At 38.2% G+C, this 18,862-nt stretch overlaps 1 protein-coding gene across 1 annotated transcript in view; it reads right to left on the reverse strand.

The window, feature by feature from the left end:
- The window catches only part of CWC27 (CWC27 spliceosome associated cyclophilin), a 176,252-nt gene that overhangs the window by 136,077 nt on the left and 21,313 nt on the right, over positions 1–18,862 (reverse strand). The window contains exon 10 of the mRNA XM_080933706.1: positions 16,204–16,355. Coding sequence (XP_080789832.1) covers positions 16,204–16,355 — 152 coding nt within the window. The remainder of the gene's footprint in view (positions 1–16,203; positions 16,356–18,862) is intronic.

Consider the following 18,862-nt stretch of genomic DNA (forward strand, 5'->3'; position numbering starts at 1 on the left):
CAGAACACTGTTGCGATGAGTTTTCTTAAGGCCACTTCTTGGCCAGTTGTTTTACATGCAACCCATAACTACTAGGTGAACCAGGGAAATACTGTGAGTTTCGTAGCTGTGTCAAAGCTAATAGACTGCTCAGTGGGAGATTTCAAAAGACACTATAGGAAAAAGTAACTAAGTAAAGGATCTACAAAATCAGTCACAAAATGATCTTCAATAAATGAGTTAGCCCTCTAAGACTGTCTGCAAACCTAGTGCTGTGTTCCACAAGCTTACATCCTCACAAACGGAACCCTCCCAAATAGGACCAGTCCCTCTACAACTAGCAAGCCGTATATAGGTCTCTTGATTCTCATGTCCTATGGAGATATTACATAAAAATGACTGAACAAGAAAGTGAGCACTTAGCACAGACTCTACAACCCCTAGTTCTAAGACTCCTCAGGTTCCATAACTGTGAGGAAAAGAAAATTTCAGTTGTTTATAAGCCATCTTGTCAATGATATTTTGCTATAGAGCCCAAATGAACTAGGATGTTAGGAGAAAATTAAGACGAACCATCCAACTTTATACTTCTTTAATTTTACCAATGTAGTGAACATTTGGTATAGACTGATGATTTAGTGGGGACAGAATATTAAATACTATTTAATGAAAACACCAGTGGTACTGATGATTTATCCTACCTATTTAAAAGAAACACAATGTATATTATTGTTAAGTTTAAAATGTCATACAATGAAATAAATAAACAAGATCCAGAATCACTTGAAATTTACAGGATATATGTTAGAGAATATCTCTGTATACAGTCCCTAGAAAACAAATAAAATATAACTGACTAAACAGCTACAATTTATCAAATGCATATTGTTATTACAGCAATCTAACAAGATAGATACTGCTTTCTCTCCTTTAATCTAAGAAACTGAGGTCAAAAGAGATTAAACAATTCATATAAAAATGAAGTTATATATTTGTATATCTGACACTCTAAATTCTCTTCACTACAGTATTTCTGATTCCTATAGAATAGCTCCTTTATCAGAGTCAAGTTTTAATAACTATGACAACAGAAAAAGTAAAAGTGTAAATCTTTCAATAAATCTTTCTCAAACATGGTCTTAATAACTGAGAATCTGGATAAATCTAATAAAATGAGTTCTGAGGGAGGATGAAACACTAGACCAGACAGTTTCTAGGGCACCTTCCAAATATTAAACTTAAATGGATACAATAAATTCACTAAAACTTAAGCAGATTAGCTAATCCACTTTCCCAGACACAGCAGAAATTAATAACTTTATGCTACATAAGTTATAAATTAGCTATAAACAGCAAGTACATTGTTTAAAAGGAATACAGGAAATCTAAGGAAGAATCCAGAGACCCACACATAGTACAAGTACCCAAGCTAGATACTACCGTTTTCTTAAGAAAGGGTAGTTGAGCAGCAAAAGAATATGCTGATTTCATTTTTTATTTCTATCACTTTGTCTATTCTTGAGATAAAACAATAAAACTTCCCAACACACACACACACACACACACACACACACAAATATTGAAAAGAAAATTCATAAGTCCAAGAATATTTACCACTAAAATGTTTGAACAGTCAAAAGGAAACCATTTTCTAATTATTACACAAGGCAAACCTAACACAGAAGACAGGAAACTAACAGTTACATTACACTGTACAGTGAAACCTATTAGGTCATGACTAAGATTACATGGACTAACGTGCACTATACAGTAACAACTTGCTATGTGGTCATTACTTTTCAGGAATGCGTGCCCTCCAAAAATTCTGATTGATCAAGGAATTTTCAAATTTCTTGGTATAATTTAAACAACAATCCAAGCTTAAGGTACCATCTAAAACAATGGGGGTCACTTATAGAACATTCTAAACAACCACAGCAGAATTCACACATTTTTAAGTACATGTAAGATATTTAACAAGATATATTATACACTGAGCCAAAAATCAAAGTCTTGTACAGAATCATGCAGAGCATGGCCTGACTATAATGAAATTTAGACACTAGCAAAAGAAAAATAGCTGGAAAATTCCCAAATATTTGGAGATTAAACAGCACACTCTGCATCATATCAAGGAAAAAAGCAACAGGCACTTGGAGACACATTTTGAGCTAAAGGAAAATGAAGGTGTAATTTCTCAGTTCCTCTTCAATCAAAAAAGATCACCTACAGAGGAGGGAGAAGATAGATGTATTACCCAGAATCGGTTCATTTGATTGTGGGTGCCATTGGGTAAGTGTGAGACTCATAGCAAGCAGGCCATCAGGTAGCCTGGAGCTTTGGGGTCATGGACTGACACTACTATCCAGGGGGAGTTTCTTCAGAGACACCCCAACATTCCTTTCAGGATTTCAAATAACTGAATTAGACCATCAGACATCTAGAATTACCTGCTTTACCCAGCATATTCACCAACCATATGATAGACTTTACTCACACGTGTTTGAATAACTGCCATCTGCAGCCTAGCCAGGTTGGCATATAAAAGTGGGTCATCAGAAGAACTAAGTTAGTGAGATACAGAGAAAGCTGTGATGATGGGATACTTGGTATTTTAAATGTTTGCATCAGGAAGAAAAAAAACTCTCAGAAATTTGAAAAAATAAACAATACAGAAGAAAAGGAGCAAGAAAAGGAGCAACTTAACCACAGGGAAGGAGGAAGCGACTTCAGACAGACTACTACAGATGGTACTTGTTTCTTTAATAGTGGGCTGAACCTAGAGGCTTCACACGCCATACAGCTGTTCTCCACAGAGTGGCATAATCAGCTTTCTTTGTACTCTTAAGACAGGATCCCAGTAAGTTGCCCATGCAGATCTTGAGTTTGTAATACACCTGAATCCGTTTCATGGGGTTACACACCTGCCAGCTCCAAAGACTTGTAATAATGTATAAAACTTGCCAATTACAACAATCTAGCTGTTGCCTCTCCCTGCTTACATGGGTCCAGACAGAATTTTCACAGAAGCAAGAGTTATGTGTGCCCTAAATAGTAGTTAAAAATCTTTCCTGAGGGGTTTGGGAGTATATGTGTGTGTGTATATGTGTGTGGAGGCCAAGAGGTGATGTCAGGAAGTCTCTCTCAATCTCTTTGCCACCTTATTTATTCATTCATTTATTTATTTTGAGATGGGATCTCTCCCTAAAAATGGCAGTCCCTGATTTGGCTCTACCAACCAGTAGAGAGCTCTTCCTGTTTCCATATTCCCAGCGCTGACATTACTGGTACACAAGGTCATGTCTGGCTTTTTATGTGGGGACTGGGGACCTAAGCTCAAGTCCTCCTATTTGTATGGTAAGCACATTCTGTATGACCCGACAGGCCCCACTTCCTTCATTTTCAAGAAAATATTCCAATTCAAGTAAGCAGAGGTGAGGAAGAAACATACATGTGCAACGCCTAGAATCTGGGTTCCTAAACTGCCCTCTAGAGATCCTATGGCAACATTCTGTGCCCTGGCTGCCTTGCATAGTGTTAGGAAGTCTGTAAACTTGGGCCACTAGTCTGTAGTCACATGTAGAATGTCATCATGCCTATCTGCTCCATTCCTTTCTTTCTCTATGGAAATGTGTGTTTCAATTTTATGATGTCAAAACATAAATTTTACGTTTAATATTTTTTAGAAATATTCATTTATTTTATGTTAGTGAGTAACATATATAATGACCCCTTTGTCAATCAGAACTCCCACCTCCACTGAAACACCAAATAAAAATAAAAATAAACCGAAACAGAACAAAGCCAACTAACAAACAAAGCCAACTTCCTTCAGTAGGTTAACGATAAGAAATGAGACATCCATAATTCATGGCTCTCCCAGAGCAGAAGGCCTGAAGGGCAAATCCCAGTTCCACTTCAGCTATCACATAGGAAGTTAAAATCCCAATTACCAATCCACTACCATCCCAGGATTCTCTTTATTAATCACTCATCATTTGGTCAAGGCCAAATATCAGGTAATATTGTTCATAAAAATAATCATATAGAGAAAGACTTTAAACGACTTTCTTCACAAACTTCAAAAATGTGTAACTATTCTAGCAAACTCACAAGAGTAGAATAGGGCAACTGTATCTCTAAAATTGCATTTTTTTAAAAGCAAAATTTTATATTTATTTCCTTAGAAAGACTTGAAATATGTCTGCCAGTGCTATGTTTAAAAAAACACATTGATCTTTTAAAAAGCAAAGGGTTTTCCAAAGCAATGAATATCACTCAATTCTAAACAAGAAAAGTCATTTCTCTCAAATTGCATATACTAACTAGTTAAAGCTAGAATATTATCTTATAAATTTGTTTCCTTGAGTGAACATGTCCATAGAACATGAGCTATTTTTGTTTCATAAAGTTGTAATAAAATTCTTATTATAAATAAGATGTCCTCAAGAATAATACTTTTATTTTATATGAATTCAAAATTAAACAAGTGAAATAAAAAAAAGTAAATACTAATTCAAGCAAAATGTCATATGTTAACAAACCCATTTTCAAATAAAAGGCTTTTCTTCTTTTTCTGAACAAAATTATCTACTCACTCTCTACTTACCCCAGTCTGGGTTCTGACTGCTGACATGTCCCCTTTTAAATGTACCTTCAGGAAATGACCTAGCCTGAAACTCCCTTGAGATTCCCTATGTATTTAGAATATTGAGTCTATACCACCTGATACTTTTTATCATATTCATGTGTATGATTTAAACTATAAATGCAACTGACACAACTATGCTCTCTGGAGCCAAGAGAGACCGTGTGAGGTGAGACAACAGGATGGTTATGAGGAACAATAGCCATTAATCCAGTACACAGGCTCAACTTGTCTCTTCACTCTAGGAACTGGGTTCATCTCTTCCATGTCACTGGTATTAGGAATTCTATGCTTTTTGTATATATAGACCCTTCAATACTACTTAGTTTACTATATATGCTCAGTAAATATTAGCAACTACTTGACAAATCAATTTTTCAATTTACTTTCAGTATGTCATAGTTGGAAAAACGTACTGAAAAGTGATCTGCCATGTAATTATAACTGAGAAAACTGGACTGTAGGGAATAAAAGGCCATCTATAGTTTATAAATATAAGTAATCAGTGGCATCATGTTTTCAAAATAAGCCCTCACTAAATCCCTATTGAGGCAGGAAGAGAAGAAACTAATCTTACCTAAAGATAAGGACATAATCTAAGAAACGCTGATTTGCTCCAGTTTTAGCACCTCATAGTAAGAGCAGGAGACTAGGCAAAGTAGTCTTTGTGGCCTTCACATGGCTCTAAGTTGAAGTCTAGGGAAGGGAAGGGAGGCCTGTCTCTGATATTTGCTCTCTCGGCACTTATACAACTTTCAGAGTGTGTGATCACATGGTAAGAAATTCACTACGAGTTTGCACATAAATTCAGGACAAAAATTGAGTAAGAGGTTTATAACAAAATGTCTACATACATATCTACTAGGAGTAATTATCTGGCTAAATATTCATCACTTGTTACAAGCTTACAGATTCATGGAGAGTTAAAACCATAACAAAGTTGTCCTTGAAGAGTTATATAGATAAACCAAGTCAACATTTTATCTCCTGTCCTTGCACCTATGGTGTTTATCTTTAATTCCTTCTTCATGAACTTCAGTTAATGTTTTTTTTTTTTTTTATTGAACAACTTTATTTTAAAAAACAAAGATAAATGTACAAATTTTAAGCATTTTTGCAGAAAAGTATACAAATACATTTTTGTCAGTGCTTGGCTTTTTTTTTGTTTGTTTGTTTTTTAAGGTTTGATAGTGTACATTAAGATCTTACTAGTTACAAAGAGCATAAAGTACATTTAAAACAGGATGTAACCTGGAATCAGTCAAAGTTTTCTTAGTGTGTAAGGATTAAGCATAATGGTTTTTTTGTTTTGTTTTGTTTTGTTTTGTTTTTAAAAATAAAGTTGTTCAATTAAAAAAATAATCTTTAAAAAAGAAAGAAAGCAACTTGACTGGGGAGTGGGTTAAGTGTTTCCTATGCAGGCTGGTTCCCCAGAACTCATGCAGAAAAAGGAAGCCATGTTAAAAAGTTGGTCATAAACATGCAAAGCTCTGAGGTATACAGATCTGCCAGTCTATTACATTGGTACTCTCCAGGTTAGTGAGAAACTCTCCTTTGAAAATTAGGGTGGACACTCCTAAGAAACAATTTCCAAAACAAGAATGTACATGCAAATAAGATCTTTACTATACAAATTTCTTGGGTGTGGGGCATTTGGAAGGTTGTCGGACAACTTCAGGAAGTTTATTCTCTCTTCCAAATCTGGATTATGGGAATCAAATTCAGGTTTTCAGGCTTGGCAGCAAAATCATTACTGCTGAGCTTTCTTATAGGCTAGCTCATCAAGGCTAAAAATTTTTAAGGCCAAAATACAAAGAAATTTCATGTTTATTTATGATATGTAAAAGCCAGTAATTAGAAAAATAAATGCTTTGTTTAAAATTTAAGATTCTTTGATGTATTTATATGTTAATCATGTTAATATGATAGAAACAAGGTAACACTGACATAGCTTCTAAGTGATGGCAGTTATCCTACAGGTACACCAACAAATATCTACAAAGCACTTCTTTTCAAAAGTGTGACATAATTAGACAATAGAAAATTTACTGAATGCATTAAACATTATGTATGTTGGAATACTTCTTGTCTTTTTAAAAGACTCATATTCAGATTGATAGAAAATGTATATGTGCTGTGTTTTGGTAGCAGATTCCTACACTATACGCACAACTACTGAGTGGGGATTGTCTGTTCTAAGGAGAGTGGGTCTTAACATACATATCTGATGAAAGTGAAACATACTTGATACATTTTTCCTAAGGCCATCAAAGTATACTCCTCACAGGGATGAGGCACTCATTTTAAAAGTACAGCCTGAGAAAAGGCTTATCCCTAGTCATTTGAGTAAGGCACTGGGTGAAAAGAAGCCAAGTACTAAGTAAGGCCCAGAAGAGGAATGCATCCCATTGTACCACAGTGAATCTGGGGCAATTCAAAGAAGCCAACATACCTGGTACAAAAGCAAAGAAAAGGTGGCTAACAGTCTGCAGGGGCTCATGGAGCAATGAAAGGCGCCATGGACCCAAGCATGAGCAAACCTTTCCTGGACAATTATGGATTCAGATGTAGACTGATAGAGCTGATAGTAGGTAAACAAATCTTCCCTCCCAACTTCTGTTTTCTTAATGAAATAACATCATCATTTAAAAGTAAGTCAAAAAGATATGTTAAATGTTGCAAACATAGCATGATTATCTTACAGGAAAGATAAGGTGGCTATCAGAAACAATGTAGCAGTTATTCACCAGCAAGAAGCAAGTACCATCTCCTCCTTGCCCCAGTCCCACCCTAGAGGATCTTCCTTACCACAGTCCTAAAAGCAGTCTTACTGTATCACGTTTTGAGTTTCTGCTTCATGGAAGAGAAACCCCAAGTAATATGACTGACATAATCCAATATTTTAGTTCATGTCAAAAAAGTTCATAGGTTGGACATTCAAGTAGAACTATAGTTATTAAAATATTAAGGGCCCAGGTCCTTTCTTCAGCCAACAAATCGGGTTAGCAGGAAGAAGGGGAAAAAAGGAAATAGCCCCTTTTTTTCTCATTTAAAAACAAAATGAAACATAAAAATTGGTCTCAAGGTCCATGAAAAGGCCACATAGAAACACTGCAATCCAATAAAAAATGTAATCAGAAGGAACCGCAGAACACATGGGACATAAAGCAAGTGTGGCAGACTAAAGGTTTTCATGATGATGGGGTAGGGGCTGGGAAGGGCTGAGATAGGGTGTGGCCAAAACTAAGAATATATTAATAATTCTTAGGAAGTCCCACTACTTTGAAAACTAATGGCAAAATCTAATTAAAAGGTAAAAAGGAGCTTGAATGGAGGTAAGCTGCACGGGTGACAGTGGTGCTCCTAGAAGACAAGGGTTAGTAAGCGGAAACCCTCAGTGCCAGGCATGGATTGGCTTCCCACAAGTTCTTAGTCAAAAAGGTCCTGCAGGTCTCTAAGACATCAACCACTATCATTGGTTTTGGTTGCCTATCATCACAACATGCTAAGAGCTGAAGACACTATACATGTTGGTAGCACAATATAAAGCAATTACTCTTGAACTGAGAAACGTTCTCCTTACTGGCTGGCTTTCATAGTGCCAGAAAGTACTATGCAGGCCCTCAGGGAGAAAAGGTATCAATGGTCTGGATCCTACATGCTATAGCAGTGATCTATATGTGCCTGCCGATGCAACACTGACATGACTGTTTTAGGGGTAACTGAGGATTTTGGTAGGAGTTAAAGACTGTTACAAAGGAGGAAATTTCTAACTGGTATTATAATCATGGTCAAAAGTCCATGGCTGGGGAAGTCATAGAAACTGCAAAGGAATCTATTGTTATTTTTGCTAAAATTGTTATGTTTATATGCGTGTAGATATATGCTGCTCCGAACCTTGATCTAGATACAGGTCTTTATGCAAGTCAGCAGAGGTTAACACAGAAAATTGCAACTGGTCAAAATCATTAAGAATAAGACACTGAATACTCAAGCCATATGGAATACTCATGTCAACCCACTCCCCAAGGCTCAAGAAACACCGTGGAAGAGGAAGCAGAAAGAATGCAAGAGTCATGCCAGTGATTCTGCTGTGGAAGACAAGAGTTCTTCTGAGGCCTCACCACAATAGCCGCTGGGCTCACTCCTTCCACAGGCCATCCATAGATAACACCATGTTGTCCTTGATGAACATTTTGAAGGGAGTTGTCAAGATGTTCCTCAGTGCCAAGGTTAGTGGTTGGTTTTAGATTTGTGTTGACTGTTGATACTTATTTACTGTACAAATATAATTTATCAGTTGTACCATGAACCAAAAAAGAATGTAAGAGTGCTATGAGATACTGTCTCCTAGACATGGCAAGGCTGTCTACAAGACTCCTAAGTTCACACCAGCTGTATTTACCTGCATAAGATAGAGCCAGCCAAAATTCCAGTATGAATAAGGAGTTCACAAGGCCCTGCCCCTAGCTTAGGAGCTATTTGCAGTTGATGGCTGCTGAGAGGAAAAAAACAATTTTTCTTTGGGGATGTGGCCACCCATAAGTTGCTCATACTCGAATAGACAGGCTCACACCAATGTATACATGTGCAGCACTAACTGAACTCAGTGGGATGGATGTAAAAAAAAAAGTGAAAAAACGTGACCTTGGAAGCTGTTATGTTGACAGAGATGAGGGGATGAAGGATGAGTATGTAAGGTGGAGTCCAGAGGGCACACTTGAGTATAGACATGGGGGCTGTATATGATCAAAACACACTGTATACATAAATATATGAGATTTGCAAAGAATTGATAAAAATAATTTTAAAAAGGAATTATTTTTATGTATTTAAGTGTTTGTATCTATGTATACATGTGCACCATGTGAATGACCAGTATTTGCAGAAATCAGAAGAGGGCATTAGATTCACTAGAACTGGGGTCACAGATGGATGTGAGCTGCCACGTGGATACTGGGAACAAAGCACAGGTCCTCTGCAAGAATAGCAAGCACTCTAAACCACTGACCTTATAAAACATAACGGCCACCACCACCACCACCGCCACCACCACCACCGCCGCCACCACCCCCACCACCCCCACCACCGCCACCACCGCCACCACCGCCACCACCACCACCACCGCCACCACCACTACTAAATATTAGGCTACTTCAGGCCTAATAAAATTTATTGTTAAGCTATTCCACAGTCTGACATACTTCTCCCTTACCTCATTAGTCAGCTATGGCCACTCATAGCTACAAAGGAGAATGCTAACTGTTTTTTATATGAGTTCAGCTGAACAATGGAATCCTTATACTAAATAAAAGGGAGGATAGATAATAGGCTAGCTGACTTGAACGTACCTACAAATCTCATGGGACCTACCTCCTTTCGTATCAGTGCCATCATGAGTGACAACTGGCCAATGACACTGTGTCACCTAGGTGATCATATTTGAGACAAAAATCAAGACAGTTTTTCTCTGAAGAGCTGATGTACAATAGGGGACCCAACTACTGTCCTATGGAGAAACAGGTTTACAGAAGAGGATAAAAATAACAGAGAACAGCAGGGTCTGGAGCTGCAGAGGAAGAGAAGATAGACTTTCTGACCCTGCTTCTCATGAAGAGCCAAAGCAATATTTTCATCAGGACTTTGTGTAACAGTCCTTCTTCCTTCACACAGAACTCCTTTGTTAGAGTTCATTCCTTACAAGAAAATGGTCTTGAAGGTATCTCATGAGGAAGTTATAATTTTATGTTCTGTGTTTTCTCCAGCATTTCTGAAAGACATCCAGTGTCACCTTACCTACCTCCTACATAAAGACTGAGAAGACAGTGGCTTTGGAAAGTCTTCAATAACTGGAAATTGATATCCCTTTTCCAATTTGGTAATGATGGCTACACAGTCTTTGTTATGCTTCTCTGACTAGAGCAAGACAAAGGTGGCAGAAAGACGATGATCACACTTATTACATAATCAGTGCACTGGCTGGTTCTGTGTCCACTTGATACAAGCTGGAGTCATCACAGAGGAAGGAGCCTCAGCTGAGGAAATGCCTCCATGAGATGCAGCCAAGGCATTTTCTCAACTAGTGATCAAGGAGGGAGGGCCCAGCCCATTGTGGGTGCTGCCATCCCTGGGCTGGTAGACCTGGGTTCTGTAAGAAGGCCAGCTGAGCAAGCCAGGGGAAGCAAGCCAGTAACATCCCTCCATGGCCTCTGCATCAGCTCCTGCTTCCTGTCCTGCTTGAGTTCCAGTCCTGACTTCCTCTGGTGATAAACAGATATGGAAGTGTAAGCTGAATAAACCCTTTCCTCCCCAGCTTGCTTCTTGGTCATGTTTGTGCAGGAAAAAAAACCCCGACTAGGACAGCACATGAGTGTGTTGGCCTGTGTGAATGGCCAGAGGTGAATGTCCCAATGTCTCTCTGGAGACGTGGAACACATAATCACAGCCTGTGCCCTGGCTTTGCTGCCAGATAGCCATGGACAAAAGCCAAGGCTCTTTGCCTTTCAGAGATCAAGTGTTTTGGGATATTTTGTTTCATTTGTACAAACAAGGATAATACCACAAAGTATACCTTGTAACTTTGTTGTGGAGAAAAAATATTGGCAAAGTGCCTAGTCATACTGGAAAGGTACAGTAAGTATTTGGTTTCTGGTTTATGGGAAAGCAGAACAACTCCTTGGCTACAGAAATTATAAATATACTTAATGAACATGCAAAATCCAAGAGATACCTGAAGAGTGGTAAAAATCTGCAGAGTTAGGTGTTGAGGGAGAGAAGACAGGCCTAGACAGAATTACCCTCAGGCCCTTGTACAATGTTATGTGCTTTGTGCAAAACATAGACATTTGGCTCTCTGGTGGCCTTTCTCATCCTCCTTACTCCAAATGTACCTGCATGTTTAATCAACAGGTGGATTCACAATGAGCTGGGGATGACAAAGCAACCAGTGTTTGAAACTTCTTCAGTGGAAATACATATTCCAGGGTAGAGAATACTTCAAATGCTGAATGACTTAAAAGAATGTTTTCCTGTAAAATTTCAATAATACATTTCAGATGTACTAGTCTATTCCCCATAAACAACAGATGGTGAAAGATCAATAGATTGCAACTCTCATGAGTAATACAACTAAATATATTCTAAAGACATGCAAATGCCTCTTTTCTGTTTTGACGGATGCTCTCCCCCAATGTGCATTTCACAGCGTCCTGTCTGTCATATGGTGAGTAACTGTAAAAAACATTTCTGCAGCATTTGCTTGGGTTCAAGTATAAGGGGTGGGCGGGTGTGGTTTGAAGGTGACCCCTTGTATATGGATTAACCAGTTCTCAGGGAACTGACCTGGCACTTTTTAAAGGAGTTTATTATTTCAAACAGCTCAAGGAACACTTTTGTTGAGAATATCCGAAATTCCTGCAAAAAAGATCCAAGCAGAATGAAAAAGGAAACCTGCCAGAAATATTAAAGTGTGATATGGTTTATATTACAACCAATACTATTCCAGAATTTTAATCATAACAGGTAAAGACAGTAAAATAAACCATCTAGCCAGCTTGGGGAGACCAGCAGCATTAATCTAAAGAGCTGAGCTTGATGCACAAGTGTTAGTATTTGAATAGTGGCTCCAAAAGATGTCTCCTCTTACTAGAACTAGGTTGGCACTATGAAGCCTGCAGTATTTGTCACTATGTAGCCCAGGCTACCTCAAACTCATGAGTTTCCAACCTCAACCTCTGGAACGCAGGGCTGCAGGTATGGACCACACTTCTGGCCCTTTTTTGTTTTTTGTAAGTTGGTATTTGTTGTTTTTTGTGAAATACATATATTACTCACTGCCTATGACACTTCACACACACGTACCTTCTACGATTCTTAATCTTTTGTGATTTGTGTCTGCTGAGAACAGAATATTTGAAGCTAGACAGTTCTTAAGTGTGGGAAGTCCAAGGTGAAGCAGCATCTGCTGGTGATGGCCTTTCCTGTGTATCTGGTGTGTGTGCATGAGCGTGAGAGACAGGATCGAGTAGTTAAACTCTTATCAGCATCCACTGCCAAGAAAACTAACCCAGCCCTGAGCATCACACTAATCAGTGTGACTGTCCTCGGGCTCGCACAATCACTCCTATAAGAGCCCATCTCTCAGTACTGCTGCACCTGAACACTGGATATGCATCCAAACAGCCCCAGTTAGACAATGAGCGCCTGCAGACAGAAGAATTTCTCCTGTATCATCTTTATGTCTCATAATAGCTCTTACGTGGTGGCTAGCAGTAAGAGGAACAAATATTTGAGATTAAAGTTAAGAACAGAACGGCTAGTTATGAGATACACATAAAAAGTTGGCACTGAGTTCAAGTAAATGCATGCAGATATTATTAAAAGCAGAACTGAGTTAGACCTTAATATCTGCTGTCCAACCAAAACGTTCACTGAAAACACACCTAAACCACGATTACTTCATACTAAAAAAATAATTGCAAGCCTTATATGTAGACTAGCTATCCAGAATTTAAGCCGTATATTTTTGTTTCTCTGTCTCTTTGCGCTACTTGCTTCAGTCCATAGCACCTCTGACTGCTCAGTTCCACCCTGGCCTGTAAGGTCTTGAGAAGATGGTGGGGACTCCTGGAGGCCATGCTTTTGGGGCTCTAAGTTTACTTGCTAGAATGCACATGTGACTTGAGCTTTGAAATGTTCCTATGCTTTAAATATTGCACTGTCATTTTAAACATGTTACCTTTATTTTTTTAATGTAATTACCAGGCTACTTTTTGTAATTTGCTAAGGAAAGAAAACAAAATTTATGTACCATGGAAAACTTAACTTCTGAGAAATGTTTTTGTGAGAGGTCTAGAATTTCTACAGGGGAAATAATTCAAATTTCTATGAAACATCCTGGTCAAACACTGCAATCGCAACAGAGGAATATGAAAGCGACTAAATTTAGTGACAGCTTATTTTTCATCCAGCCCTCAAGAATTATGAATATATCACTTTTGACTTTATCTTAATGTGTTTTATAATTTAAAGCTTAGCCAATTCAAAAGGTCTTCATCCGCGACTTGAATTTGTGTCTTAGTACGTGGTACTTATTGCATAACAGAACTTACACAATAAAAGGCAATCATTTATAGTGACTGCAATCATGACAACAGAGGCTACTTCAGTAGTCTACTTGTTCCATCTGATGTTAATGTTCAACTATTTATTTTGAGTCAGTACACAAATGATAGAAATAAAAGGCAGGGCAGGAAACTCAATTGGCCTTTACATTTGTAGCCACTGAGTGCCACCTACAGGCAAACACAAGTCATTACATGGGTTGACAGGTGAGAGTGGACATTTCAAACTTTTATCCAGCTGGGGTACATATGAGAAGAAGTGGGAATTTGAGTTTTTATGGACCTATAATAATAATTCTGATTAGCTTATTTAGTTATAGAGCCTCTGAGACAGGACATGGACAGTAAGTCTTTGAGTGACTAGAGTACTGAGAAATGTTTGCTTCCCATTTCTAAGAACATTTACCAATTACTTAAAAGATAAAAAAAAATGAATATTCATAATGTTTGTTTATATTTACTCAAAAGTTAAAAATACCTATATATTTATTTTAAATGACCTCTACAAATACAGAAGTCAGAGAACAACTTACAGGCATCAGTTTTCTCCTAACACCATGTGAAGTCCTTACCAAAAATTTAAAACCACTTTTAGAGAATTAATTTTCCTAAATGTACTTTCTTAGTAGGCTTCCAGGCTTTAATAAAGGTTTTCTTCCCTAATATTGTGAATGTACAAAGTACTCATAAAAGTAATAGTTTAGAATTTAAAGTATGCTAACAGTATGTCAAAATTAAGCTTTTAACTAGATATTTTCTAGGATGCGCCTATGTAAGAACTAGGCTTCTGATGACAGGACAGACATGCTTCTGTTCACACTTCAGTAAGCCCCTTAAGAGTGACAGAACCCGTTTAGGTAGCCACCACCTCTCACGCTGAGACACTGACAGATGTCTGTCAGTCTCCTCTCTTCTTACCAAATACCAGTGTCTCTCCATGTCTGATGCTGTATGATGCTGTGTGGTGACTAAGCTTTGAGGAGGGAATATACAGTCTATGATGAAATCTGCACAAATCCAATTGGTTACCACTCTGCTCTTTGACTATAGCTTCTACACACCATGAACAGTAGGAATTTTGTTTTTGAGCCAAAACTTTCATCAGTGTTTTTTTAGCTGCCACAGACTACCATCTGTCAGTCTCTTCATTAACTGTAATCTCGATTCATTATTCACCTATTAAAGTTTCAGTGGCTCGCAGCATCCTTTTGAGCAAGATCATATTCCTGCATTAGCCATTCAGTCATGTTTGCGCATCATGACCACACCACAAATGACAGTTTTTGAAAGACAACCCTTTATGGTAAGGTTGAACACAATATTGAAAACTGCAGTACTTGGTATTTTCATATGAGGCAAACCATTTCTAATCACTTATGAGAAGTACATTAAAAATAAGCCTTAAATATTTCTAATAGAAAATTCAATTGTATTAAATTATAACATGTTATTTACATGGTATATAAGTATTTTAAATTGTATTGAAGCCAACAAGATAGAGCTCAGAATTTAAGAAATACCCATACATACATACTTAGATATACACACAATTAAAATCCCGCATATTAGTGTTAGCTTTGCCCATTAAACTTTTTTAAAAGAAAAAAAAAGTTGTTTTATAAGCTTAATCGAAAAGAAAATAATGACAAAAACTTTTTTAATTGGTAAAAAGTTTTTAAAGTATATGGTTAAAGAACAGGGGGAATATTAAAAACTATTAAACAGTGATTATTTGAATTTCAGGAAAATCTGCTGCATAGAAGAGAAATAAAGTAACTTCAAAATTCTATTTCTGACCACAAAAATTATGTCATCATTAGAACTTTCTGGGGCTCATTTTAATTTTGGCTAAAGAAAGCAAATATTGAGGGCCTCTGCAAAGCAAATGCCTCGCTTAAGCGTCCCACACAAGGCTGGGAAACACACACACAAAGTTATTTATTTACTTCTACTGTATTGCATAGATCAACTGAAGAAAAGACATCCCATGACTCTGTAAGGCAGTGATATTTAAGATGTATACCCTAGATCTGTCAAAGTCATATAAGAAGGGAGGGAGGTTTTAAACTGAGTCAAATTTCAAAAGAGCAAAATGTTAAGTCACAAAATCCAACAAACTTAATAGCAGAGAGAACTTCCTGCATTTACTGAGACTTAGTTCATAATGCCAATGATCAGGCAGGCGTGTGGTGTTTAGTAAATCAGACTTGAAAAGATGTCTAAGAACTTCATTCATCATTTGGACAAATTTTACTCACCTAAATTTTTGAGGATGTCTCTCTAGATAAATCACTGAATGGTTTCATTGGTATTAATAAACACAATTTTGTAGATGCATCTAATACTGTACATTAAATTTACTTTGATTCTGGACTCTGCTCGGACCCAGCAGCAGAGAGGCATAGAAGTGGAGAGCACAGATGCCCAGAGCCCAGAGCATCATGACTGACTCACCTTCGGCTCGCAGGCTTCTTCTCCCCTTCTCCGGCTGACTTCACACTGGCACTTGCATCTTTCTTTAACCGTTTTGCAATTCTTTCTCTCATCAGGTTCTTTTCATCATCCTCCATGTATTCGTCACGCTCTGCACTGTCTTCTTCAGCATCCTGAAAAAGGTCAAAGTGAAAAGTATCCGGCACTGTGTGCAGAGACTCATCTCAAATGCTTGCTGAGTTCTAGGCCAGGTTTATTTATTTTGAACCAGTAAGGTGTTATACACTCTTCTCTTTTGGGATAACCCCTGAATTGTGCTCTAGGCAAGTAAGATGGGGCCCCAAGGAGAATTAGCTCCCTTCACTCCCAGCTCGTCTGTGTAACACTCCCTTCGTATCCCCCAGGACTAGACACAGCAGAAATGAAGTTCTGGAGGCAGCTGACCAGCACAACATCAACCAAATTGATTCAAGAAGAAGGGGACAGGGGTGCACTGAAGAAGCTGAGACTTAAGCACCTTGGGACAACACACACCAGAGTGCTCTACACATCAGCAAAACCAAACCAAACAAACTCTTAGGCTCTTATAATCTAAGACACTAATCACTACTCTTCTGAAAGCTTTGCAGAGTCCCAGCTGTCTACCTTCTCCCTGACATAATCTCCTATGAGGCATTTTCTTTAACCCGAAACACTCTTTCTTATTCTAGATATCCAAATATTTGGGTTTTTTTTTTTGTCCTACCCCCCTTAGTGACATATTTCTTGACTGTATTAACATAGAATTTTTATAAATACTAATAGATAAAACCTTCCCACCTCGGATTCCCTTCCCTCCTATTTCCACAGCACTTACTATTTACATGATTTCTGTTTCTTAGACAATTAAGAAGAATAAGCCATGACAGCTAAAGGTCTGGCCTGCTGGCTTACTATTTTTATTTATTTTTAGAAGAGTTTCCAGCAATGCTGAAGGAGAGAGAATCAGGAGAAAGAAAAACTACGCCAAAGGTGTACTTTTCTTCCTATGCTTCTCTGAACTGCTGAGCCACAGGGAGACAGTCCTGAGTTGAGTATTGGGAACCTGACAGCAGTGATTTTCAAAGACTGGTTCTCAGATTCCTTGTATAGTTATTTGTTAAAAACATAAAACCCATCCAGGCATAATGGAGTCCGCCTTTAACCCTAGCGGTTGGGAAGCAGAGGCAGAGGCGGTCCTTTCTCTAAGAGTTGTAGGCCAGCCTGATCTACAGAGCAAGTCCCAGGTCAGCTAGAGCTATACAGCTGAGACCCTGTCTCAAAACAAAGCAAAGCAAAACAGAACCAAACCAACAAAAACCCTACATATAAATATGTTTATATATTGATTTTTATATATAAAGTATCAGTATAGAATCAATTGGATAATTACTTGATTACTTATAAGTACGAGTCTTGTTGCAAACTTAATAAACCAATAATCTCTATGGATAAAATTGCACACCTTGGTGAGATATTTAAGTTATTCTTAAACAGAGACCTGTCATGTTAGGGCCTGAACAGATATAAAATAAATCTTTTCCAAAGTAATAAGATTCTGTTTGTGAGTGTAGGATACTATCTGGGGAAAGGACCCATAGATTAGATCATGCCTAAACTTTGAGATAAAAGTGGTTAGAGACCAAACACTATCCTTAAGTGACCCCACTCTACCCATAAACTTAAAAACAAACCCATATTCTAGCCCATATTATTGTAACAGATGCTTCCAGATAACTCATCTCAAAAATATACAAATTATTAATTAATTTTCATCTACCACCCAACCTCAAGCTTGTTCTCTCTTATACCTTGCTAACAAGGCCACTAAGCCAGAAACATGGTTATCTTAGACTCCTTCCTCATCTTCCTCCTCAAATCATTCCTCCTTCAGCAACCTCAACATAAGCAGACCAGGGTAAGCTCTGTCTCATCTGTCACCTGTAATGTTGCCAATAATAATATTTCTAAAATGCAAAGTTGACCACAGTACCTTTCTTCCTAATCAATACCCTCCAACTGTTATTCATTACATTTAAGATGAGACCAACTCCTGACCATGGCTATGGCACTGTGTAAGCCTGATGACTTCTCCACCCCTATTTTCCCATGTTGAAGGACCCTAAGGGCTTGTACAGTCCCACACCCTCCTTACAGCTTCCCCCTCCCACTGAGGGTCTTACAGCTCTCCTCTCCCACTAAGGACTTTTGTATTCCCACATGCTCCAGGAAGGAGTGCTTCAACCTTATCTGGGCAGCCCCTGGAATGTAGGGGAAGAACCTTAACATATGACCCAGGCAGACACCAAGCAGTACTCCTTCCCAGGGAGAATTGTCTTATCTGGGAAGCCCTGGAATGTAGGGCACAGGTCCTGAGATGCAACCCACAGGGCATCAGCCAACTGATTTAAAAGTCAACTAAACCCACCAATGCTTACATGCCTGGTCACCATCGCTGTAGCCCACCCGTTACTAAGTGTCTAAAAACTATACTGATGGAGGGCTCAGAGTTGCATCTCCAGGCCACCCCAGTGCAATGGATTCATAAACCTCTTGATTTTGCATCAATCCCTGATCTCTCGTCTCATTCATGGGAGCCTCAAATAGCTAAGACTCAGTTTGGGTCTTAACAATCTCACCCTCCCTGTCATTGCTCCAGTCA

Source organism: Micromys minutus (assembly GCF_963924665.1).
Source record: "Micromys minutus genome assembly, chromosome: 20".
Lineage (NCBI taxonomy): Eukaryota > Metazoa > Chordata > Mammalia > Rodentia > Muridae > Micromys > Micromys minutus.